The 26,147-nt window shown below is 39.0% G+C and overlaps 1 protein-coding gene across 3 annotated transcripts; it reads left to right on the top strand.

Annotated features, from left to right (window-relative positions):
* Positions 1-1,436: 1,436 nt before the first annotated feature.
* Positions 1,437-25,882, top strand: LOC103707837 (uncharacterized). 3 transcript variants are annotated; one of them, XM_008792511.6, is made up of 8 exons: positions 7,620-7,920; positions 9,226-9,345; positions 12,213-12,460; positions 18,183-18,302; positions 18,424-18,562; positions 22,056-22,195; positions 22,319-22,354; positions 24,840-25,882. In XM_008792511.6, exons 2-8 carry the CDS (start codon positions 9,270-9,272, stop codon positions 25,665-25,667), a joined length of 1,587 nt encoding a protein of 528 aa, XP_008790733.4. In that variant the 5' UTR covers positions 7,620-7,920; positions 9,226-9,269; the 3' UTR covers positions 25,668-25,882. The 3 variants fall into 3 exon arrangements, 1 of the variants encoding a protein (XP_008790733.4); XR_015971048.2 differs by lacking the exons at positions 9,226-9,345; positions 12,213-12,460; positions 18,424-18,562; ... (1 more) ...; positions 22,319-22,354; positions 24,840-25,882 and having other exon boundaries at positions 1,437-7,920; XR_015971049.2 differs by lacking the exons at positions 9,226-9,345; positions 18,183-18,302; positions 18,424-18,562; ... (1 more) ...; positions 22,319-22,354; positions 24,840-25,882 and having other exon boundaries at positions 1,437-7,920; positions 12,241-12,460.
* Positions 25,883-26,147: the final 265 nt, after the last annotated feature.

Raw genomic sequence — 26,147 nt, 5'->3', positions numbered from 1 at the left:
TATTCCTATTCCTAAGGTTGGGGGGGAATCATCTTATCCCCTCTTTTTCATCTGTAGCTACGCACGCCAAATCTGAATGCTAGGAGGCATCAACCATACTATTAGGCATATTTTCCTTTAGATCGGTTGTATTCGTCACACCCATGGGCTAGGAGGCAAGCACGGCGATGGATATTTACCTTCACCAATTTCTTCATGGTTTTTAAGTGCTACTCAAGTTTAAGTCTCACCTCTACTAGATACTTGATGGTCTTCAAATTAGCCAAGTTGAATGTTTTTCAGGTCCAAAATTAGTGATGGGGACATCAGAGCCCTTCATCCAGATGATCCTGAGCCCCCGGATTGAGTCAGACCCGTTTATTTGCATATTTATTTTATTATTTTATTTCTGGGCTTATTTGCATTTTAGGGTTTATTGTGGTTTATTTTATTTATAGGCTTATTTGCATTTTAGGGCTTAGTTGTGGTTTATTTGTGTTATTTGTGGGTTTATTAGGATTTATTTCTGTGTAGGGGGTTTATGCAAATTGTGTATCTGGGCCCTATATATAGGGAACTATTTTCATGATTAGGGTTTAATGCAGAATTAAAAGACTTCTTTTTCCCACGTTTCCTCTTCTTCTCTTCTCCTCCCTTCTCCTTCTTCTCTTCTTCTTCCTCCTTCTCTTCCCCTCTTCTCCTGCCTCCATTTAAGTTGGTCCGGCATCAACATGGTATCAGAGCAAGGCTGGTTTTGCCCCTGTTGCTAAAGCCACGATCCAGCCTCTTCTTCCCTCGTTCACACCACGAACCGCTTCCCCTTCTCAACCCTGTTCGCACCAGCCCGCACGCCTCCCTTGCCCATCACACCCGGGGCCGCCTTCACCCCACTCACCGCCAACAGCGCCCAAAGAGCAGCCGCCTGCGACGCGGCGCCAGAAGCCACAGACTGCCGGAGTTGTGACCAGCCGCCGCCCACCACCGCCCTGTGACAGCCTCGGACGCCCTCCACCCGATCCGGGAAGAGGCTGCCCGCCGCCGTGATCGGCCGCCGACCACAGAGCCGCGGCTTCGAGCTCCGTCGCCGTCCCCTACGGCCGATCCGCAGCCGCCGCCCGTCCCTCCTTTCCGCGGCCGCCGCAGCGAGAGTCGGGAAACCCTCCCGAAACGGTCGGGAGGTTGGGAACAGATTAACGGGTAAGTATCAGACCCGTTAGCCCGCCCCACTAGCCCGAACCCGTTCCGGAAGAAAAAAAAAAAAAAAACGTGCACGTGAATTGCACGTGCGGTCGTTAACGGGTATCGGAGCGGGTTGCGTTCTAAAAACCCGAATCCGATAATCCGAACCCGAAAGGGTTCACCAAAAAAAAAAAAAAAGAAAAAGAAAAAGAAAAAAAAAAGAAAAGAAAGGGTACATGTTCATCTTCCCCGATCGTCTGCCCGCCGCTGTTGTCGTCGCCCCGCCGCCGCTGCCGTCGTCGTGGCTCCTCCGCCGCCGTCTTCGCCGGACCGCCGAGGTGCCGCCGCTCCCTCACGGTGCTTCCCCGTCGCCGAGCGCCGTCGCCTCCGATCCCCTCCTTCTCCTCCGTCGTCCACCGTCCGAGCCGCCGGTGCCCGAGCCGACGCCACCATCCCGCCGGGGCCCGAGCCGACGCCACCATCCCGCCGGGGCCCGAGCTGACGCCGACGGCCTCATTGTACATCCCCTCCCATTTTCCTCACCACCGGCCGACTCCACAGGCCGCCCGCCGCCCTCCTTCCGCCGCCCTCTCCTCCTCACGGTCCGACTGCCCCGCCGTGTTCCTCTCCCCATCTTTTGCACCACTGCCGCACCTCTCCACCACTCACCACCGCTTCCTCACTCACAGCTCGCCGCCCTCCCTTTCCCCTCATCCTTTTTTTTTTATTTTCTTTGGCCACTGCAACTCACCTGATCACCTCTCCATCGACCCCCAGACAGGCCCCTTTTGGGCCGGGCCACCCACTGCCTCCTCACAGGCCCAAACCAGCAGGCCATCACTATTGAGGTCTGATCCCATCTCACAAACTCAGCAGGTCTACTCTCCTCCATTTTACAAGCCCAGCAGACTAGCCAAGGTGCTGTGATCAGATCCAAATAGAAGCCAATTGAAGCCAATTGAAAAGGTTCATCAGCTGCAACCAAGCAACGATCGTCGCCCCAGCCCACGAGCACACATTCTGGTCGTCTACTTCACGACAGGTAATAAGGTTTTCACTTTTCTTGGGCTTGTTCATTTAATTATGTTCTAGTTCTCTTGCATGATAGCCATATACTTGAAAATTTATATTGTTGTCAAAATTCAGAACATAGAACTCCTACTTTCAAACCCATCCTATTTGCCCTGTTAAAATCTAAATATTAAATTAGCACACCCTAACAACTGGATGCTTCTCAACATTCTTCGATCATATTGATTTAGGATCAGAACAACTGTACTACTTGATTGCCATCTAACTTCTTAAATTGAATAATCTTAATCCTTAATTCTGAATAACCGAAGTAAAAATCAGCAACATTTAAATTTTAAGTTATTATTGTGAAGACTTGCTGATTTCTGAAGTCATAACAGATTGCATTAGTAGGTTGTCCAGCATCAACTTTGGTCCTACATTATAGTTATTAAGGTTTCATTAGTGACACTGCATTTCACATCATCACCCAGTGTCATCATTGCATGCCAACCTGTAGTGATATGGAGTACTATCTCAGTCAATCTAAAACCCCTGTAGCTACCATGAATTCCGACATTTTGAGGTCTATCAAGGAACAGATCGTTGCCATACGGGCTGGATACAAGGAATTCAGACAAGAGATCCGTGAGCTCGTGCAAAGTTCTAGGACCCCTAAATCGCCAACCCCTGTTACAGCCCAACCTAAAATCGGTTTGGTCGCACCACCTGTAGTCCTTCCCCACTCTCCTAGGCACCAAACCCAATACTCTAGGTATCAACAATTCGGCCACATAGCGCCCCAATGTTCCACTAAAACCTACTCGATTACTGAACCAGAAGTTAGGAACCAAGAGGCCGAATATGTCGAAGAAGTCTATGAACCAAATATAGAAGACTATGAAGAAGACTTTGAAGACGAACCTATAGAATTAGATTTTGTCCAAAATGATTTCCAAAGGGAGATTATTGATCTAAGTACGACCAAGTCATTTCACATCACTACTGTGGAAGAGATAGTGACAGATATTGAGAGTCAGTCACCTGAATTGGCACTTGTAGCTAAAGATACCCATGTGGAGTCCAATCTTGAACATTCCCCTATAGTAGTTTCCCTTCTAGAGGAGCTTAATGATGTAGTCCCTGATGATCTTCCGGATGCACTTTTTCCGATGCGTGATATCCAACACGCAATTGATCTAGTTCCCGAAGTATTTCTGCCCAACCTTCCACATCATAGGCTCAACCCAAGTGCATATGCTAGGACTTGGGATTTAATTTTACCGACAGTTGAGTTTGCATATAATAGTTCGGTTCATAAGTCCATAGGTATAAATCCATTCGAAGTGGTGCATGATTATAAACCTAGGCAACCCATAGACCTGTTTTTCATGTCTCATCAGTATAGAGTCTATGAGTCTGCACAATTAATTGCTTCACATCCACATTCATTGCATCAAGAAATCAGCAATTGTAGTCATTTTAATAATTTAAAATATAAATTTCTTGCTGATTTACATAGACGTTATAAAGAGTTAAGTGAAAAAGATTACGTCATGATAAGAATTAGGCTTGAACGATTTTCTTCAGATACGTTTAAGAAATTGCAAACTTGTAGTGCAGAACCGTTCAAAATCTTAAAGAAAATCAGTTCGAATGCATATGATGTGGATCTTCCTGATGACTATGGGATTAGTGCGACATTTAATATTGAAGATTTGGTCCCATACAAAAAGATAATATTCATGCCTTCTGACCCCTTTATTGATATACCTGCCCATGTTGGACACCCTGACCAATTACCTGCTGTTGAGCCACCACTTTCCAAAGTTCATGCACGCAGAGAACAAATAGAACATATATTGGATGAGCAGGTTATTTCAACCAGGAACGGTGGTTACCAACGTTACCTTGTTCGGTGGAAAGGTCGACCAAAGTCTGATGTGACGTGGATTTCCAGAGCACAGTTGCAGCGCCTTGACCTCGATCTTCTGGAGCAGTATGACAGCCGGCCAGATCTGTACTCGACGGGGTCGAGTTTTTCTCACCCGGAAGGAGTTGATGGGGACATCAGAGCCCTTCATCCAGATGATCCTGAGCCCCCGGATTGAGTCAGACCCGTTTATTTGCATATTTATTTTATTATTTTATTTCTGGGCTTATTTGCATTTTAGGGTTTATTGTGGTTTATTTTATTTATAGGCTTATTTGCATTTTAGGGCTTAGTTGTGGTTTATTTGTGTTATTTGTGGGTTTATTAGGATTTATTTCTGTGTAAGGGGGTTTATGCAAATTGTGTATCTGGGCCCTATATATAGGGAACTATTTTCATGATTAGGGTTTAATGCAGAATTAAAAGACTTCTTTTTCCCACGTTTCCTCTTCTTCTCTTCTCCTCCCTTCTCCTTCTTCTCTTCTTCTTCCTCCTTCTCTTCCCCTCTTCTCCTGCCTCCATTTAAGTTGGTCCGGCATCAATTAGGTTAATAAATGTCGCGTTAGATACATCCGATCACCCTCCAAATTGTTGACTTATGACATATGAGAGGATTGTTTACACCATATCTAGACCAATTATGATCTAAAGATCAATACAATAAGGAGGGTGCAAGCTAAAACATGAAGGATGCATGCTAAATGAATGTAGTGCAGACTCAAGAGAGCGGGAGTTATCAGCCTATGCTGAGGTCTTAGTGGAGCAGAATTCAAGGATGGTAGTTACACCCATCTGCTCAGTCTTCATAATGGAGGACGAGTGGGGTAGTTATACTTATCTTCCCACTACCCATGATGTTAGAGGAGAGGCAACACCATATATTATATATGGCATCCATCTTACCCATTTTACCATTTACAAGTCCAGAATGAGATAAATATCTAGAATGAGAAGTGGCACCCATCTTACCCATCCTACCAGCCACTTATAAATCTTAGATTGTAATATTGAGAAGGAATCCTTGGACACATCAATTAATCTAATTTATCTTTAATTATCTATTGCTTTATCTTTACTTTATTCTGCACTTGATTTACCAGTGGAACTCTACCTTAAAAATAGTTTAACTTAGATCTCTCCTACCATAGTAGCATAGATTATGGACCGGGCCTTAAATCTAAACTATATTTATTTTTAGTCGGGCTTAAGGCTTTGCCTCTTTAAAAGTTGACATTTTCTGTGCCCAAGCCCAGCTCATAATTTGCTCAAGACCATAACCAAGGCTACATCCTAACTATATTCAAATCTATCTTCTTTGAACGAAGGTGCAATAGTAGCTAAAGTCCTTAAAGGTTAAGACACATGGACCCACGCTACTCTTGTATTCTCCTTTGAATCACCTTCTTTTGGCTGCTCAAATGCTGGTAGCACACCTATGCATCTATTTACCCATTGTCATTAGACTTATCCCACAAGTTCTTTGGCAAGCTAGCTTGGAATAAATTCTTTGGCACACTCGGTGTGACAGGAAGGGAAAACACTACAAAAGCATTAATAAATTTCTGTTAATAATTGTTTTTGCCCTAGGATCTAATTAAATAGTTTATTTAGCATTTGAACTGCAACTCCAAAGTTTATGCTTGAATAGATAGCTATGAAAAAGAGTTCTGATGATTTGTTTTTGATTTGGTTTAGGAAATTATAATCCTATCCAATCTTTGAAGGTGCTTTTGATTTTCTTTCAATCTTCAGTTCACAAACTAAAATTTTATCTCATTTGTCATCCTGTTGCTTTCTTTTTCTGGCCTCTTATAATCAATCTCAGAATCTCCCAACCCTACATCAATCCAAATTTCAACCAAACTCTTTTATGAAATATATATGAACCCATATGATCTCTCTTTATTACCTCTTAAGCTCCCTTTGTGAGAGAAAAAATAATCTTTAATGACAGCCATCTTATACTATCCATCAAAGCAATCTGCTACTGAATGGAATTTGCACTTTCACTTATATTGTGAGTTATTCATAATTTCTCAATCATATTGGAATACTATTTATTCCTACTAGAATACTTCTTCTCTCAGAACAACTTGGCAATGCCTCTGATACCCTCTCTTTACCTACCACAATTCTGTAAGAAACTTTCTCTATGGCATCCACACCTTTTGGAATCCTGTAATGCCATCATGAGATACACTGCTTGCTTGAGGACAGATCTTAGTGCAACAGTAAGGTTGCTTCATTATAACCTGGGTGTGATATATTTGAAACATGCAAACAATCTTTTCGCATTAGGCCATGGCTCTTCTCAAGCTATACAATGGCAAAAACCTCATGCACTATGATGCCCTTAGATATAATATTCGCTTGAGTCACTTTAATCTTTTCTAATCAATGCGAATAATACTTTGTTATAATTTTTTCCGTTAGATTTGATTTAATCGAGAAAAAAAAGAATAGATACATAAATTTAGAGTAATCTTAATTGGTTACCAGATTCGACAATGTTATGGCAATATAAGATAATTTTAAGCATGGTTATACAAATTCAAATATGTATCACAAAAAAAACAAATTTAGACTCTAAAATGTAATTCCTTGAAAAATTAACAGAAATCGAGTACTAAATGATTACAACTTACAACACATCTAATTATACTTCTACAAACCAAATGCATTTTCACTAGTATTTCAAAATGTCCTATTGTTGCTACGACAATAGATAAAGACCATCTGTTGTTCGTAAGACATATGATGCTTTATAAACCTTGGATCCAATAATCTTACCTCTGCTATTATTAGATCCAGCCGGACGTCACCGGAATTTTCATTTAACTATCACCCACTTTTAATGAATGTGTTTAGTAAATAAACTCTTCTTTATTTGTTTAGAAGTGGGGTAACCAAAGAGCGTGTTACCTATCCTATTCCACCTTTCCGTTGCAATGTACACTTCTTGGGCCAATTTGGGCTTGAAAATTCACAGCCCGGCCCACCATTTTTTTCCCCAAGTTAATAACAGGAGGCCACCCAATCCGCGGCCTCCTCGAAGAATGTCTTTTTTTTTTTATTCAATAAACTGAACAAGTTCTCCGCTCTCCAGCCGGAATCATGAGTATTTTTGCATCCAGGGGTCCGAGGGTCGCTGCTGGTGACCATCCATTATTTTATGATATCTGGATGATGATGAGAGATGGAGGGATTGTTCCGACGAAGCATGTGTTTAGACAAATCAATGGGGCTGCAGATTAGGTGGCCATCTATGTGGCTAACCACGCCAATAGCACCGTATGGGTGGAGGATGGGAAGCTGCCTCGGAGGTTCCATGATATTTTATTTTTCGATTTTATTGGATGAATCCGTACATGTGTTGAATAAGTCACCCGGCCTACCAAACAAAAAAAAAGAAAAGTTGTGAGTATTTTTTATTCAAATTCACGAGAATATCACAGCCGTTCAATCCCCTCTCACATACATCACACGAGTCGAAAATCTAGTTAAAGAAGAAAGAAGGGCATTTGGGGGACAAAGGAGTCATATACCACGCGTTCATTAGAAACGGTAGGAAACCTCCGCTCATAGCTTCTCTCAGCCCCACGCGCTCCTCTTCCTTCTTCCAGGGGTTTTGAGATCGAGAGTTAGAGAAGAGCCCGATCATTCTCATCTCGTTTCATCGGCTAAGAACTTACGAAAACCCTAGATTTCGCCTGTCCCCCTCCTCAACCCAAAGCCGTCACAAAGAAGAATGAACGATTCCGTTGGGCTTAGGCCGTACTCGATTTACGGTTCTCTTCGTGCAGCATTCGGATTAGCAGGTCAATTCCCTTAATTTTTTCTTGCCTGAGCGTTTCTTTTCTTTGTTTTTTCTTCCCCGAAGAAGTTTTGTTGGTTCTCTAAACCCTATTTCCGAATTCAGTGGTTTTCTTGTTGATTTTAGCTGTCTTTAGAGATTTTGCTTTTTTTTGGGTGGGGGGCAGGGGGGTATACATTAGGGAAGAAAAGCGGCATGTGAAATATTTTCTTATGAGATAAAAAATTGATCTTTTCTTTTGGAATCGTTTCCTGAGAATTGATTGTCATGCAATTGCTATGTAATTGTTCGGACATATCAAGACTGGTTCTTTTTTCTTTTCTTTTTTTTTTAAAGTTAAAAGGTAGCACAAATTGCGTTATTTGAGATGATAAATTTGATGGTACCGTCGAGAAGTTCAAAGCTGTATGGTGATGAATTTTGCCATTTAGGTTCCTTGCATATTCAGATGGCCTCTGTCACTATCTTAGATAACCTTCTGCTGGCTATTGTGATCATTAATGGTGAAAATTAGCCTTTAAATCGTGGCATTTTTTTAATTTTTTTTTGAAAAGCATACAGCCCAAGTGACTGATGGTTAATTTGAGGGAAAAATCCATGCTTGTGAAGCTTGGTTGATGATGGGTGGCATTGCCTCAAGGGTCATTCTTTGATGTAAAACATGCCTCAAGGGTGACTTGGGAGACAATATGAAGAAAGGCATACACATCAGATTTATAAGTTCTTTTACATGCATGTCTTTTTCCCTACTATACATCCTAACAGGCATACACAATATTATATATTTAGTTAAGATAACAAAGAGGGATAGGTTTCAAAATTTATTTTTGCATGTTCCTGTGGTGGGTGGATTGAACATGCAAACTTTGCCATGCTAGAATGTAGCTTTATATAATGGTTGCACCAAGATGATAAATAACCAAAGAAGGCTACTTTTTAGTAGATCTGCTGAAAGATGTATACAAATTTGGAACATGTACTGTCAGCTCACCAAAGCCTGGTAAGTCACAGGTCCAAACACCATGCTCATTTTTTTCCAAATAATTCTATTCTCTGAAGGACACTCTTGAAGCCTACCCTTACTATTTTAGGCTCCTATCTTTCCTCATCATGAGTCTTCACACCTCCCTGACATCCATCTCTAAAGTTGTCTTGAAAAGAATATAAATGATAGTCACGGGATTGGCAGATTTCGCATTTTGATATGAAAACAATTTATTGTTTCTTCAATATATCGTCTCTTTTTCTTTTACATTCTTCACATGAGTAACTAATATAAGCTGACCTTTCTTACTTTTCTTCCTTGTAGGGTTTCTATCATATTGAGTTTGTATATCTTTAGACTGCAAAAAAATGAGTAGTTCATTTAATGGGCAAATTTTGGTGGAGAAGCTTGCCAAGCTTAATAATTCGCAGCAGAGCATAGAAAGTATCCTTCCCACAATCCCATTATGTAGGGAGTAAATGGATAGTTCTTTTTTTTAATAAATGTATGACTGAGAATGTTAATGGTTCACATTTAATTAAGGCTATTTAATTAGCCACTTAATGCTTTCTTATGAAGTCTGGAACGTGTAAGGATAATTACTTACGTTTTTATCATTTTTTTTTAAATTTTCAAATTAATTGATAGTTTGGTACAACCAAAATCTTAAAATACACTAGCTATTGTTTCTACGCTATTGTTTTACTTGAGTCATCTTTTAATGAACCAAGGTAGTACCTTCTTCCTTGTGACTAAATTCTATATCGTTTATTTATTTTCTCCATTATGTCTATCCTTGATTCCAATATGAATCTTCCTTTTCGTTAACCCCCCCCCCCCCCCCCCCCCCCTTGGGGTCCAATGAAAAAAAGGAAAAAGAAAAAAGAGACTACAGATAAGATTTCTTCCACTTGCAATATATTGCAAGATCTCTTCCCTAGAATGAATTCTATAAGTCTCTAGAATTTTCTAAAACTTGATTTAGTGACATTACCAATAAGCCAATCAAACCCTGATTCTTTTTTTCATGACCCACACCTCTTATAAAAACCAAAAACAATTTCTTTGCATCTTATAACTTGGTAAATATGAAAAGGTGCTGGCCCTTTTTGTGGAACGAGATTGCAAGGTGCATTTTTCCTTTCTCTTAAGCTTGGGGTCCTCCAATGCACATGTTAGCTATCAAGTGTTGTTTTATGACTACACCATAGACACTTCACATGTTAAGTGTATCTGTGACAATTCTTTAAGCATGCTTTTTTTCATTGTAGAAAACAAACTTTAATTTAGGTCCCTTTGAAATTCTTATATCCTTCTTTGGATTTTGAACCCTTATTCTTTGGCAACACAACAATCTTTTGTCTGAAAAGTTTAAGCTGATTTTGAAGTGACCATCTTACTCGAACGATAGGAATGATTCTTTCCTCATCAATCTTCTTAAGCAAGAGGATTCCAATAATATCTTCTACTTGGATTTGGTAAAATAACTAAGCAAATGATTCAGTTCTGAATCTGAATAAGCAAGGCAAAAATATTTAATGGTTGATTATGTGCTTATGTATCCTTTGAACAATAATCTTGCCAACTAATGCTACTTACTAAGGTTCTGAAACATGCTGTGTTATGTGAGCAAATGGGATATTGCATAATGCATATGAGTTATGTACGTGCATATGAGGACACAAATGCTGTTTGCATTTCAGAATTATTTTTTAAAACAAAATACATAAAGGGGATAAGTGGATAACATTAAGTTTTAGAATTAGAAAAAAGTAAAAAATTATTAAAAATAAGAAGAAAAAAAAATGAGATGCAGAGGGAGAGGGGGGAGGGAGATGGGACTGAGGGGAGGAAGTGAGCTAGGGAGTGCAGAGGAAGAGGGCTAGGGAGTGCAGAGGAAGTGTGCTAGGGAATGCACAGGAGGAAGAGGAGAAAGAGAAGGTGAAACAGAGGAAGAAGATAGAGGGAAAACTAGAAGAAGAGGGGTTGCGGGAATAGAGTAGGGGCTGTTTGGTCTGCATTTAGAATGCTGCCACCTACCATTTTGAACTTTTGAGCTCATCCTTACTAGTCTTGCACGAATTTCTCTAGAATGTTTTGCAAACCTTTCTTGGCTTATTGGATGGAATGGTAGCTTACAACCATACTTCTCTTTGACAATCTTTTAACTTTCAGTAACTTCCCTGCATACTCCATCAGCAGTACTCCACCATTCTTTTCTTGGGAGCTGTCTACCGTGTTCTCCAACTTCCAGTTTACTGTTTTAGGGAGTTGTCCTGCCAATTTTTAAGCTCTAACATTTTGCTGTCTTCTGGGCATACTAGTTAGTATTCTTCATTGAAAGTTTTCTATATGGTTATTCAAAATTATGGTAATGAGTGTTGGGCCCTAACATAGTAAATAGGAGAGTTGCATAATAAACTTGAAAAAGCAGCAAATAGAAATTCCACTACCAAGGGATCTACTACCAAAATATTATTTACTATGTGCTATTATTTGTGATGCGTTAACAAGAAATTATTAGAAATTAAATTTAGCTTCTTTTGTTGCTAAGGCAAGAGGAAAGAGAATCCAAACATAAAATTTTGAAAAGTAAAAAAATCTGAAAAATAGAAATTCGGGATTCTAAAAGAGAGTCTTCGATTTCAAATCCCCACACTCACATCTTGATAACTCCCTTCCTCCCTCCCTCTTGGATGTTTTCTTTGTTGCTCTCCTCATGTGCATTGCACATTCCTTTTGCTTGCACAGAAATTACTTATTGAACTTGGCTAAGTACCACCTAATGGGTCTTCAGGCGATGCCAGATAGCTAATGAATCCAATCTTCTGAGAATTACTTTTCTATAGTAAGTTCAAGGACTTGTATGATACCACCACATATGATGCTTTTGTAGTCCCATGTATATTTAGTGTATTATTAAAAAACTTGGTACTATCCTTTATTTGAGGTGTTTTTCCTTTAAACTTGTTGAACTCTCTGCATATATGGCATTAGTAAATTATGTAATATAACTTCATCTTACATTCCTTTTGAAAAGATTTTTAAGTTTTTGGTGAAATTCCTCATTATTATGAACCTGCTTCTCTTTTCAGGAAGGGTCGTTTAAAAGTTAACATAAACTAGACCATTTCTGCTCTAAAGCAAGCACATAAGCACCCTTTTTTCTTTCTTTCTATTTCTTTTTAATATACACATGGTTTTGGTGAGATTACTTCTTTGTACTTTTGAGTTCCATCAATTAGAAAAGAATGATCACTAGCACTTTATACATTTACTGATCTTGAAGTGCCATACTTAACACAAATAAGCTTTATCACATTGGTGTATCTTCCATAGAAATAATGCGCGGCAAGTTGTGGAAACATGGGATCGACAATTTCGTTGTGCTCCAAGGGATCAGCGAGTATCTTTTCTATATCTTGCCAATGATATTTTGCAGAACAGTAGGCGAAGGGGTCTGGAGTTTATTAATGAATTCTGGAGGGTTCTTCCTGGTGCGCTTAATGATGTACTTGAGCATGGGGGAGAGTTTGGGAGAAACACTGTTCTGAGACTGGTATGTGGGTCATGTTGTTGCTCCTGTTTATGACATGGTTAATTTTTCTATCCATACTCGGTAGTAATATGCATTTCCAAACCTACTTATTGACAGAACTATCAGTTAAAATTATTATAAGATTCACAAAGTAGTTGCTCGATATGACTTTCTTATGCACAGATACATGTGCATGCTAGGTTTCTTGAATGTCTTTTAACTGTGCACGTGTATCAAATGCATAATTATGAAATTTAGACGTCTAAACTCATGCATGTACATGTAGGATATGCATTACCACCCCAAACCCATATTTGATAAGGCTATGCTGCATTTCTCTTAGTTTCTAACAAAATTTGCCTCAGAAATTTATATTTACACGCATATGAATGTGCATGCCAATTTTATTGCTTGTATTTTATGTCATCATGCTTGTGTAGTTTTAGCAAGATTAGCAATAAATCAAACTGTGGAAGAGGAATTTTACACTTCGCAACCTTATATAGAGGAACCTCACTACTTGAGAGGAATCTCCCTTTTGTTTAGGATTTCTTTTGAGTGAAGGATTTTTAGAATAACTTGTATTTCACCATCCCTATTCTCCACACTGAGGATGCATTTGTCAAAATATCAAACTTGTACCCTGACTTCTGAAATTTTGAAGTACAGATATTATACTCCGCTGACAGAATGTTTATCTTGTATGACATTTCACTGGTGCTATTGTAATGCGCGAATGTATTTAAGTATGATGTTTACTGCTAGAGCCTGCTGTTTGCAGGCAAAACGTTAAGAGAGGGATATAAGGTGGGTGGTGCATTGAAGTTGGGATGGAAGAAAAGGGAATTGAGGCTTACTAATGATGTGGTGAGGTTAATGAGTGATGAGGTTTATGGGGGACGTGTTGTTTAGTGATGCTCTTTGACGATCCATAAAAGGGATAAAAAAAGAAAACTTTTGGCTTTGGTATGGGGGATGTGTTGTTTAATGAGTGATGAGGTTTATGGGGGATGTGTTGTTTAATGAGTGATGAGGTTTATGGGAGATGTGTTGTTTAATGATGAGGTTTATGGGGGATGTGTTGTTTAATGATGAGATTTACGAGGGATGTATTGTTTAATGATGCTCTTTGACGAGCCATAAAGAGATAAGAAAAGAAAACTTTTGGCTTTGGTATCAGAATTGATGGGATGAGCCTTCAAAGTTTCCTTTAAAAAGCAATACAAGAAGTTTAATGTGAAGAGAGAACAAATCACAAAAGAAGGTAACATCTACATGGAATATCTGTGTTCTGCTTTTGTGGAGCTAATTGAAAGGTACACTTTATGCAGCTTTCATGTTATGTTATTAGATGCCCTTACAAGCGTAAAATTGCTATTCTAGTATTTTGCATGTGCAATGTAGCATCAATAGGTGATATTCCCTATGATAGCAGTGGATACAAGGCAGCAATGTTACCTGTGCCCACCAGGGTTTTACTTATTAAATGTGATAAGAAAAGAGATTCCAACATGCAAGCATTTCGCATTATATAGCAAAATAATAGGGCACCTAGAACTAAATATCAGCATAGATAGTAGATACTATAAAAATCCTGTGATATTTTTCCTTCTATAGGTGGTATTTTTCATGTAGCTCTACTACAATTGGCCATTATAACTTTCAGATCATTAATGAATGCAATGTATTGGATAACTGTATACTAATCATATGCCAATTTTTAAACTATTTGGTGTGCTTAAGATGTTTCACATAGTTGCATGAAAAATTGTTGGATTAGCATCTTCGCCTTTGTATAAATTTATGAGAGAGTGATGTGACAAAGGTTATGAAAAATGATGACAATTCTGCAGTGCCAGTTTGGCTCGAACCCAGAAAGGTCATCAACGGATTTTGTTTTCTTGCTTAGGCTATTGCCTGGAAGGATTTCTATTAACATGGAGAAAGCATATGAGAAATTATGGGACATAATTTGGTGTGTATTGAAGATGAAAGATGTACTTAAGGTGTAAGTGCACCATTCCATTTGTTCATCATCCCTTATTTTATTAAGGTAAACTGTTTATTGTTTTATTTTTAGTAGAAATATAGTTATATCTTATTGGTAATGCATCTAACAACTTGCTGATTGCTATCCCAAAATTTTACAAAGTTCTGTATCCCTATATATTATCAGTATCCACATTCATATGAGTATTTAGGTGGCATAACCATGTCAGTTATTTATAACTTAATTTTATTGCCTTTTTTTGGAACACTGAGATACTACTTGGAATCTTAATTCACTAAATACTGCTGGGACTCATAGCAAAATAGCTTTACCTGTAGATATTATAAATTTGTTAATTTGTTGAGTTTTTAAATGATATTCTTTTTAAATAAACTATGGATATTAAATGTACTATCACAAATAACTAGAAATGTTTGACAAAGAGCTCCATATATAAAGTCAGCTAAAGTATGGCTACTTTTTGGCCATTATATATAACCTTTACACCCTATTCGGTTCAATGCAGAATAAGGATAAGTAACATGGTTTGTTCCGGCTTCTTCTGCCAAGCAACTTTTCAGAACCCACATTTTTTCTGGGGCAACAGGAGTATTTTAAAGAGCTGAAACCCCATTTCCCACCTAACTTGGATAAATCATACAGGAGCTACTCTGCCAGAAAGGAGGAACAAGTACTCTGGCTTAAAAAAGGTTATGGTAGTTTGTTCCAGGCTAGCTCAATTAATTTGGGCCTTTTTTTCTCTGCAATCAAACATTTCCTTGAAATGCAGCAATTGGTCCTTTATGTGGGGTGAACAATGCCCCATACAGAGGACCATTAGTTGTTAACTTATTGCTCATGCATGTTATGTTGGTCTGAGGTAACAAACCTGTTCTTTGCCTCTCTTTACTCTAGATGCTCAAAATATTTTTAGCATTACCATCCCGGTGATCAACAGGAGAAAGAATATGCTATAGAACTTGAGCAAACTGATTTTAGGTTTTATGTGTATATTAGAAGAGATTCTTATTTTTTGTATGACATGAATAGAAGCTGCAGGTGAGAAAGGTGGGTTGTTCTTTTAAGTATAGTTATACATAGTGTTATTGAGTTCCTTGAGGGGCAAGTTGTAATCTTTGCAGATAAATGCATTCAGCAACTTAAGTGTTTGTTGGGTGGTTGTAAATTTATGATAACGGTCCAATGGAATCCCTAGTGATTGCTGAAACGTAAATAAATGCATCCATGCAAGTTGTAATGTTACATATAATTTTTTATTGGAGTTGTTCTTATATAATAAAACAATTCTGTGGGCAAGTTTAGTTATTTCAACAAATTATTTACTACACAATGACAATCAAAATGTAGAATATTTTCGTCTATTATGTTCTAGATTCTTATTGGAGCAATATCAAATGATGATTTGAATTTTGAAGATAATTAAGGATAGGAAAATTATAAAGAAATAATTATATATAACAATAAATAATACATGCAGGAAAAATCAACTTATGCGAAGTCCCAAAAATTTAGTCACAAAAAATACATAGAAAACTCTAATTTCTTTACTTCATTTATTGAAAATATAAATAATAGATTGCATTGAAAAATAAAAAGGGAAAGCTAAGAAATTAGTAACCTTCTATTCATTCTCTTTCTATGACTCCTTTTTTTCTCTTCCTTCATTTGTCCTACATATATGCTTAGGTGTTTTGAGAAGAACCATATGCTAACAAGCAACTTGTTTTTCCTTTAAGGGGAAAACTTTATATAAAGGAAGTTCGTTTTATCCAGCTATTGTTAGTTACAGGAATTCATTTTGTCAAGATTTGGTAAAAATAAAAGGAAATTGTAAAGAGGAAGTTAGAATTTAAATAAGGGATGGATTTTTAAAAAAAAGGATGGATGGATGTGTGGGGGAGAGAAATGCCCAAAATCAAGGCAGGTGGATGTGTATATGTGGACAAAGGCAGGGGTGAACCACCCAAAGTTTGGGTGGGTAGGTGCATGCAAGAGAGAGATTGCTAGTGTTGCAACTTGGGTTGGGCTTAAGCGCACAACACAAACCTGCCCACCCAACTCACTGGGTAGAGTTAGGTTAGGTCGTGGTTTTTCTAAATTTGGGTTAGAATTGGGCTCAAAAATTCAAACGCGACCTTAAGTTGGTTTAGACTAAGGTCAAGCTTAAACCTAGCTTGAACCCTGCCCGAGTTCGACCTGTCCTAGTATATGGATAGAAAAGATATTATATTTATGTTTTCAGTTCATAGTTATGTTTCATATAGGTTATTTATATGTGTTATATAATTATTGTTAAATTATGTGTAAGTGTACTATTGAAATTGACTCATGGTTGAGGCTGCAACAATAGATATTACTCCAACAAAAATGTCCCAAACTTTTTTTCTCTGTCTTATAATTTTTATCCAACCTAATCTAACCTGATTAATGTGGCCCAACCCAACCTAACCCCACTAACCTGACCCAACTTGAATATGGCTTATGATGAGGTGGGGTTGTATTGGGTTAGAGAAATCCCAACATGAGACTGGTTTGAGTTTGGTTATGATTAGGAGATATAGAGTTTAGATTTTGTTAGGTTTTTCCCTCAATCTGACCCAGCTAGCTGGAGTTGCAGTCCTAGAGACTGGGCTAGGAAGTTCCTCCCACAATTCTAGCCACTAGATCGGAGAAAGGAGGGTATTTTGGTCCAAAAAGTTGACAGTCAAAATCTGCAGCGAATATTCTGAAATTTAAAAGTGTCATTTTTTTGATGTAGTTTATGAATGCACATAGAAATCTCCCTCACCCTTTAAACTGTCAGTTGAATTTTGAACTTCCGGTGCTCTACAATAGAGCACAAGTGAAAAATTATGCTATAACGACTGTTGATAGGTACTGATGTTTGTGGATAGCATTTTCTAAATCATATAAATTTGTAAGGAATGACATAAATGAGTCATTTTACAATTGATTCGTACAATAAATTCTGAATATAGAAAGATTATTTCTTCTTTTATCGGAATTTCGTATCTCGAGTGTAATGTCATGTTTTCTGCTATTTCTATCAATGCAATTTATGTGCTGTCCATAGTTTGCCGAACTGATATCGAAGGGTGTATCGGCCGGCAACAGGTTTCGGCACAGTACGAGCCTGTACTATGCCATTCTAGGTCATAGGGAAGTAGGAAAAGTTGGAGAGGGAGGAGATAGAGTTGGGGGGGAGAGAGAGTTCAAGAGCGAGAGGGCTCGAAGAGCCCTTCTCGTCATTGTCGAGGGGGCGAGAAGGAGTGAAAGAGGGGGGTGGGGGAGGGAGAGGGGTAGAGGGAGAGGGGGGGGGGGTGGGGGAGAGAGAGGGGTAGAGGGAGAGGAAGGGAGGGAGGGAGAGGGAGACTTACTTGGTCAGCCGGGGATGTTGAGGAGGGGATTTAGGTTTGAAAGGAGAGGGGCAAACAAAGCGGGCAGCAAATAGAGGGGGGCGATCGATCGGATGAGCGAGACGAATGATCCGGCGAGCAGGATGAATGATCCGACGAGCAGAACAATCAATCAAGCGAGCGATGGAGCTTTGAAGCTCCGATTAATGGCGGAATGGGGGGAGAGAGAATCCTTGGAGGGCATCCTAGGGGGGGAGGGGGACCGATTCAATTCTTGGCTAGTGCAATTCAGTATAGCCTGAACCACCTGGTTTGTGTCAGTTTGGCCAACCTTGATGCTATCTTCTGATTTTCTCTACTATTTTTCTCTCTCCAGGTTGGCATATGGGAAGAACGTAAAGTCTTTGGTTCTCGTGGACAAATTCTTAAGGAAGAGCTCTTGGGAAGGAATTTGGAGAATAGAAATAAAAATGGAAAGGGCATTAGTTACAAGTTGGTAAGAAACTTCAACCACATCTTAACCAGTGTGAGCATGCCCTAGTATGCTGAAGTGTATATGCATAAACATATAAATTCACATGCTTTTTTTGTTTAATTTGCATGTTTGATATTTTCAGAAGCAGCCTAGTGGAGAACTGCTGGAGAAGCTCATTTCAAGTTATGGGCATGCTCATAACGTGGATGAAGATGCTTTATTTGGAAAATGCCAGACTGCAATTAGCTTTGTTGACAAAGTGGAAAAGGACTTTGACTCCGGTGAATGCTACCTTCTTATTACCAGTTTGGATTTATTTTTCTTTTTACTTCAATAAGGAGGACTTTATTTCCTTTTTGTTTTTTTACTGCAGTTGCATGACATCTGAACATTTTATACTTGGATTTGCTATTTTTTTCATATTTCTTGCAAGTTTTGTTGGAATCATGCTATAGTTGCTTGGGGAAGTTGACGTGTTAGTCTGTTAGATTAATCATACCATTCATAATGAACTGATATATATGATCAATAATATCATTAACTTTGTTAGTTTGGAGTCATATATGTTACTCCATTCTCTGCTATATCCTTCTAAGTTCAAACTTATGCCAATTATTTTTGATTGCTTCATCATGACAAAAAGATGCGTGTTGGACTTCCTAACAACATCTTTGATCCTGCTAAAAAAATGTAGTATCCTGAAGTCATTCTAAAGATGCATGTTGCTGGTGATAAACAAGCATATGGTATATGTATTATACTATTTGAAGAAAATCTAATTCATAAACTAATAACATGAATCTATGTTACATTTGATGTCAGAAATATGCATGCTTCCTACATATAAAGAGAAAATCATCTTTATATATCCTACATCACACCTTTTATTTGTTTGGTGCCCCTTTTGAATCTGGAATCTTCTTGGATATCTGAAGCATATTAAAATTTCTTCCACTTTCATGTCATAATTTCTGACTGAGTTGTGTTATAAATATTAATGTATCTATTTTTTAATATTTATAATTATGACATTGTTTAAGCTTACAAATAATTGTTGTCATGTGAACTGATTTCTTATACCTGATTATGATTAATGGTTTAGGTTAGACATCACTTGTGTTAAAACTAACTTATAAAAAATGGTGGCTTGGTGCACGAGGATCCCACCATTGTGGGGCCTGGGGATGGTCAGACATATGAGGCCTTAACCTTGCGTGTAGAGGCTATTTCCATATTTCGAACCCATGGCCTCCAGGTTATAATAAAGCAACTTTACCATTGTGCCAAGGCTCACCCTCAAGCTTAATAACCTTATAGGTAAAGAATTTTTTTTGAAACTTTGAGTTGTTTTATAAGGAAAATGAAAGAGTTGTGGCACGCTTTAATGGAAGAGGCACTATATAGAGACTTACAAGAATGATAAAATACATGCAACAGTGTCTCTTTGTTGTCTTTCAAGGATCCAAATTGTCATGGCTGCCTGGTATTTGCTGCTTCTATATTATAAATGAGATTTTTAATGCTCTATCACTTTTAAAATATGTTTATTTCCTGATCTTGTGTAATAAATAATGATGCACTGATTGTCTGCATCTTTGTAGGTTTTCCTTCTTTTGTTTGATGAAAATAAATTTTTCTTCTTTAAAGGTATATGTTGACTCGTGAATATCCTTTAAACCTTGTCTTTCTCTGTAGAAACTCTTCAATGTAAAGCTTGATTATATTTAATTTCTTGAAACTTTCTTTGTAAATATTTTAATCAAGGTATGCCATCTCGGTACCGGGCCCTATGTCGGCGCCACTCTGTTGCTGTGTCAATATGGACGGTATGGAGGCTAGTTCGGCGAACCGAATGTCGGTACGCCCTGTACCATGTACCGGTACCGTTCCAGTACCATACGGTATGCCTCGTACCGTATGTTTTGGTATGGTGTGGCGTACCATATATCTAATGCTAATTCTCGAACATGATTATGAGTGAGACATCGATTGCCGTTTAATTCTGAAAAATCTAGGTCTTACGATCTTTCCATAGATTATATTGAATTATTGATGTGTCACTCCATGCTGTACAGCATGCCTACCCTTGTATCATGTAAGAATGGGCACTAACTCATTATTTGCCCCAATTCAAGGCATGGTATTGTGCCAGTTGATGACTGCCATGGGCACATCACGTAGTACTTCAAAAGATGGATCCACACTCTTTGCTTGTGTGATTACAATTATGCAGTTGTTTCCCTTTTTGCAAATTTGCAGAACTAATTTATTAAGTGTATGTTTATACCTATTCTTTGACTATGTTAAGTGATTGTAGTAGTCTTCTACCCTCAGGAATATGTCCAAGTTCTTTAATTGCGTGAAAATTGTTTGTGGTGTTCATCTGGGGAAATTTATCATAGAAGAATGTTGCATTGTTTTTCTTTAAACATTTAGCTTGCATTTTCCCACCAAACTAGATTGGGTACTTAAGAGGCATTACTAATCCACACATGGAAGATGGGTAATGCTGTCCCACATGAAACTAGTTAGCCTGTTAGATATGGTACCCACTATAATACATGAGCAGCTTTGATTTCTTGGAAGTAGTTGATCGTATCAAATTTTGTGAACCCATGCTGAAGATGTATCTACCTGATGAGCCCCACCTGAAAAGCAAGTAGATGAATTGTTGTGTTCTGTCCAAGTACAACCTGATATAGATTTTGCCCCAAGAGAGCAAGTGTATTGTTTTTGTTCTCATTTACCCTTCACCAGATAAAAAGAGTCTCCATTGGTCCTCCCTCACTCAGATATATCTCCTTATGCACGTCTCACTTAAAATTCAGTTAAATGAACACATTCAGACATCTGCCTAACATTAATATTTACGCCCCAGTTTTTGGACTCCATGCGAAACAAATAAATCCACTAGATGAGGTCCATTTGGAAATTACTATGAATTGCAATTATTTGTTGGATTTTGGTTGCGAGAAAAAGGGAGAGATGGCTTGCATCACAATTTCCTGGATCTGTTTATAAATGCAACTATATCCTTATATAAGTGCCTCTATTTTCTCCAAGATCTAGCTAGTTAGGAGTAATCTATTTTCTGTTTTTAAATGGTTAAGATACTGTTTGACTTGACCTGTTCTGAAGAATCATGAAGGCAGAGGCCTTTCTCCTTTGATGTTGGAAACATTTTTCTAGCTATTCATGCAGACTAGTAGAATTTGAAGAAACCAGAATAGTATCTTTAAACAGATGGATTAGTATTTGTCGAAGAATTGCCATTCTATCTAATGTTGCAAAAGGAGTCGATGGGTGACTTAGTAATGTTTTTGCAGTTCGAAGATCAGTGGTTTATGATGGATTGTCAACACATGCCATTTCACTGAGATATCTATCATCTATAATAAGATGGTTCCTTATTCATTCAATTTATCTCTCTCTTCTTCCCAATTTTTATTTCATTAAAATATAAACTCAAATAACCAGTTTGTTTTATTAAGGATATTATCCTTCTAGTGTTCTTTTTTCTTTCCTTAAATGGTAAAGGGTTAGAATGGCAGTTATTGGGTGCCCGACTGTGTGGTATTTGTTGATATTCTGACTTCTTCAGAATGAAGTTTGTTTTGTAATATATTGAGCTGTCACTCAACCAACATGACATTTCTTATCTCGGTTCTTGTGAACATGTTTTACATTCATTTTTCATGATATCACTGCATTTCCAACTTACTTTACATATTCCAGTGTGGAATTTTTGAATTACTTGTTTTTATGAATGGATAGGTAACACCAGCGAATCTGCAATTGTGGCGGACATGCAGGTGCAGCATGGCATACTAAAAGAATGTATAGAACAACTGAAAGCAGCTGAAACATCTAGAACAACTCTTTTGTCTCATTTAAGAGAGGCACTCCATGAGCAGGTAGGACAGCTGATGGATCTTCATCTAATGATGACGTGAAGTATAGTAAAACTGCATGGAGTACTATTTTATTAGATATATTTCTAGTTTGGTTATCATAACTGGCTTAAATTGGTTTTTCAGGAGTTGAAGATTGAAACGGTCCGTAATGAACTTCAGGTGCTCTTCTTGCACTTTAGCAGTCATGTTTGTTGAAATTGTGAGTTATTTACTCTGATGTGATTTTGTGGAGATGTTAACTTTCTCCAAAGATTTTAAAAAGACTGTATATTCTAGTGAGTACCCTTGAGTTGGTTATCTGTTGATTCAAATGCATATAGCCTCTGTTTTTCATAAATGTATTAGACAACATCATAATCCTAGCTGAGTGAATTCCATGCATATCTATATATGAAACCTTTTAACCTGATGTAGATACAACTTTTATGAATGGTAATCTTGATTCATTTTTGTCAAGGTGAACTCAGAAAATCCTGTGGTAGTAGTCAGCGATTTAGGAGCTAGACGAGCCACTGGAGAAGAAGAAATTAATGGTCATGTACCATAATTATTACTTTAACCAATAGTTATTATTAAGGAATCAATCAATTGAATAAATTATACTTTATCTGTTCCTATCTGCATGACTTATTCTTTGTAACGGTGAGATTCCTTTTATAACCGGGATTACACAAACTAGGCCACTAGGATAAGGGATTGGGCACTTGTCCTAGTAACTTCATATTTGCACTAAGCATATGTCAGGTTAAGCCAGGTTCGGGCCAGGCCTGGGATCGATATCAATAAAATTTTGCCAAGCCTGAGCCTGGTCAGCTTTGGGTTTGAAATCTAGAGCCCAAGCCTAGCCTAGCACAAACTTAAAAGGCCCAGGCCTGATCCACCTGACTCGGGTAAAAGTTAGGCTAGGCGAGCCTACTCTCAACTGGACCTGAGTGGGCCCGACCCGGCCCAACTAAGCTAGTTGGAGGAAGCAGGGAGGCTGCAGTGAAGTTGGCCGGTTAAGGGGAGGTGCATAAAGAGAGAAAGAGATAAAGGTGGTAGTAGTTGCAGGCTTGGATGAGAGGTACATAGGATGGGACAGAGGGGTGATGGCCAGCTTTGGAGGGAGGTGCTGAGAGTGATGGAGAGGAGCGGCGACAACTGGGGGTGATAGGAGGCACCAAGACAGAGAGGAGCATCGGTAGCTGATTGGGGCAGATGCATAGAGATAGGAGTAGCGGTGACGTGGTGGTGACGGGCAAGGGGGAAGTGCTAAGAGTAGAGAGAGGAAGAAGATAAGGAGGTGGCTGTCAGTGTGGATTTGGTGGTGTGCTTGGTGGCGTCTGTGTATCAAGGAGAGGAGATTGAGGTCCTTTCCCTTGAGGGATTTAGGGCCCTGATTCCTCTTAAATTTCAAATTTCAAAAAAAAAAAAAATAATATATATATATAATATTGTTGGGCTGGGTTGACAAAATACAAGCCCAAGTTCGGCCCAAATTTTGTTGGGCCCAAAATATTGAGGCCTGGCCCAGCAAATGGGCTGAAAAACCCACCCCAAGACCAACAGAAATTGGGGGTTGGGCTAGGAGGTCCAGGCTGACTTTGCACAAATCTAGTTCACCTTCATGATGCTATCATGCCACTTCTGTACCATAATCCACTCAACCCTAGGCTACTACTTCAGTCTTACGCCACTTCTGTTGCATTAGTTTGTAAACATTTGTTGAGAACGGATTCCTTTAGATTAATATTGTGGGCACAAGAGCTTAGGGTGCCTTCACCCCCAACCCTGGTTACATTTTCTTTTTGAAGATCGTTCTACCTTTGGTATTCATGGTAGATGACTAGGTCCCTACTCATTGAGATATTCATCATTTTATACTCCTAATGCTACAATATTATTCTTCCTCAAGAGACCCCAACTTGGCAAATTTTCTCTGAGCCACTTCTTGAAATATTCTGTTGCTTCTATCATCTTCTCATTGAATAATGATTTACCAGCTATCCTTCATCATTCCACTCTTTTGTAGTCAAAAGCAATACATGGTAGCCAACGGTGCCTGTGTAGTCTATGAATCTTGTACTTACCTGTACAGAATGCCCTGGAGTAAAAATTTTTATCACTATAAATTAATTGTCTGCATTTTACTACTAAGGTACTGGATATGTTATATGTAAATATATTATATGGTGGTGCCAGGAGAAATGGAAAAGTCATCAGACAAGCTTATATAGTATTTTCTGTCTTGACCCTGGACATGCCCTTTGATAGCGACCATTAACAGGAAATTATTCATAGTACTTCCAAAGTGCTGGTTCTGTTATTCACTGTTCATGTTAATAGAATGTTTCAGTACTCATTGCAGTTGATCTGACTTTTGCTACAATCTGATTATAGATCTTCATCCTTCCTAAATTCTTGAATGAAGCATGTAAGGTATTTAAATCAACTTTTGACCATTTTTGAGACTGCAAGAATCTGTAGAGAAGAAATCAGAGGCGAATTGTTTAATTTCATAAGACAAATAGTTTGGGCAAGTGTAGATGGTCATGCTTGTGGGGAACCACTTAGTTGCTGCATGCATGGACTGCTTTCAGTAAATGCTCTCTCAAATTCCTTTTTCGATGTTATGCATATTACTTAAGGTTTTATGATTTCTCAGGCTGTGCAATCACGATATGAAAAAGCAGGCAACATCTGCCAGCAGCAACTCAACTGCAACATCAGACAGTCGCCCCCTGAGCAGATACCAAAGGAATCATTATCAGCCTTATCTGATGCCCCTCCTGGTTTCATCCCATCCAATATTGGCATAGGAGACAAAGCACTATCAACTCCACTCAGGTACACCCAGGAGGCACCTCTTGCTAATAACCATTCTTCTCGCACAGAAGAAGAGTATCGGAAAACAGCTGCTGCTGCAGTGGCAGCAAAGCTTGCGGCATCCACCTCCTCCGCCCAGGTGCTCAGCTATGTTCTCTCCTCCCTGGCTTCAGAGGGTGTCATTGGTCAGACTGTGAAAGAGCAGTACCCCTCTGACAACAAGAGGCCTAAGCTAGATATCGATGTGCCTTCTTTCAAGCCACCACTTCAGTCTCAGCCCCCGTCTCAGACTCAGCCACCCCCTCCACCATACCCACATCCTGATATGCTGCATCAGCCGCCGCCGCCACCATCACCATCACCGCCTACGAGTCAACTAAGCCCCGCTGTCCAGCCGCCGCCGCCACCACCAACTTCATTGCCACCTGTGCCTCCACCACCTCCACCAACCACAGCACAGCTTATGCAGACAGCTGCCGGACCTATGACGGGAGTACCCTTTGGTTACGGCTCAGCGCCGCCTCTGCCGAGCTACCCAATGGTTGGCATGCCTCCTTACCTGAGTGCGCCAAATCCCTACCATGGTTTTCAGGCATCAGATGGTGTGGGCGGTCTCTTTAGCCAACCACCATTGCCAACGGCGCCACCCCCAATGACTCAGCAATAATAAGCCAGGGTGATCTGCAGAAGCACTAGGAACAATATGATGATTGAATGATGCAAAGCTCTTACAAATGACTAATATGAACTTTGTTTCATCTGAGAATTGCGACTAGTCTTGCGTACATTGTATGCTTCAGTCTGATTAACCCAGATATATGTTGTACATGAAACCATAATATCTATAGCATTAGAAGTGTTGAAGAGAGTTATTTAACTAAAGATGGACTGAGAATTTAGATTTAGAAATAAGTGAAGCAAAATTTTAATCTAGATAAAGCAGTTGAATCTTGAAAATACTTTTGAAGGCCGTGGTGAGTCTTTTGTTTTCAAAAGCATCCATGTTTAGCTTGGTTTCCTGACCTGAATTACATCCGTTTTTTCTCAAGTTTTAAAGAATTTGTAATTATTTACAACCTTTGCTCATGTTAGAGGTTTATCCATTGACAGTGTGATGGCAAATGCTGCTGTCTGATGACATACGGAT

This window comes from Phoenix dactylifera, chromosome 11, assembly GCF_051530095.1.
Source record: "Phoenix dactylifera cultivar Ajwa chromosome 11, Ajwa_hap1_PhDact_Kaust_v1.1, whole genome shotgun sequence".
NCBI lineage: Eukaryota > Viridiplantae > Streptophyta > Magnoliopsida > Arecales > Arecaceae > Phoenix > Phoenix dactylifera.
This window is presented reverse-complemented; position numbering and strand designations above follow the sequence as displayed.

Excerpts from the sequence above, each read along its gene's own strand:
- LOC103707837 (XM_008792511.6), top strand. The coding sequence starts at position 9,270 with ATGAGTAGTTCATTTAATGGGCAAATTTTGGTGGAGAAGCTTGCCAAG. Across the intron at positions 12,461-18,182 it reads GAAACACTGTTCTGAGACTG|GTTGGCATATGGGAAGAACG; the intron begins GTATGTGGGTCA and ends TTCTCTCTCCAG. Across the intron at positions 18,303-18,423 it reads AGGGCATTAGTTACAAGTTG|AAGCAGCCTAGTGGAGAACT; the intron begins GTAAGAAACTTC and ends TGATATTTTCAG.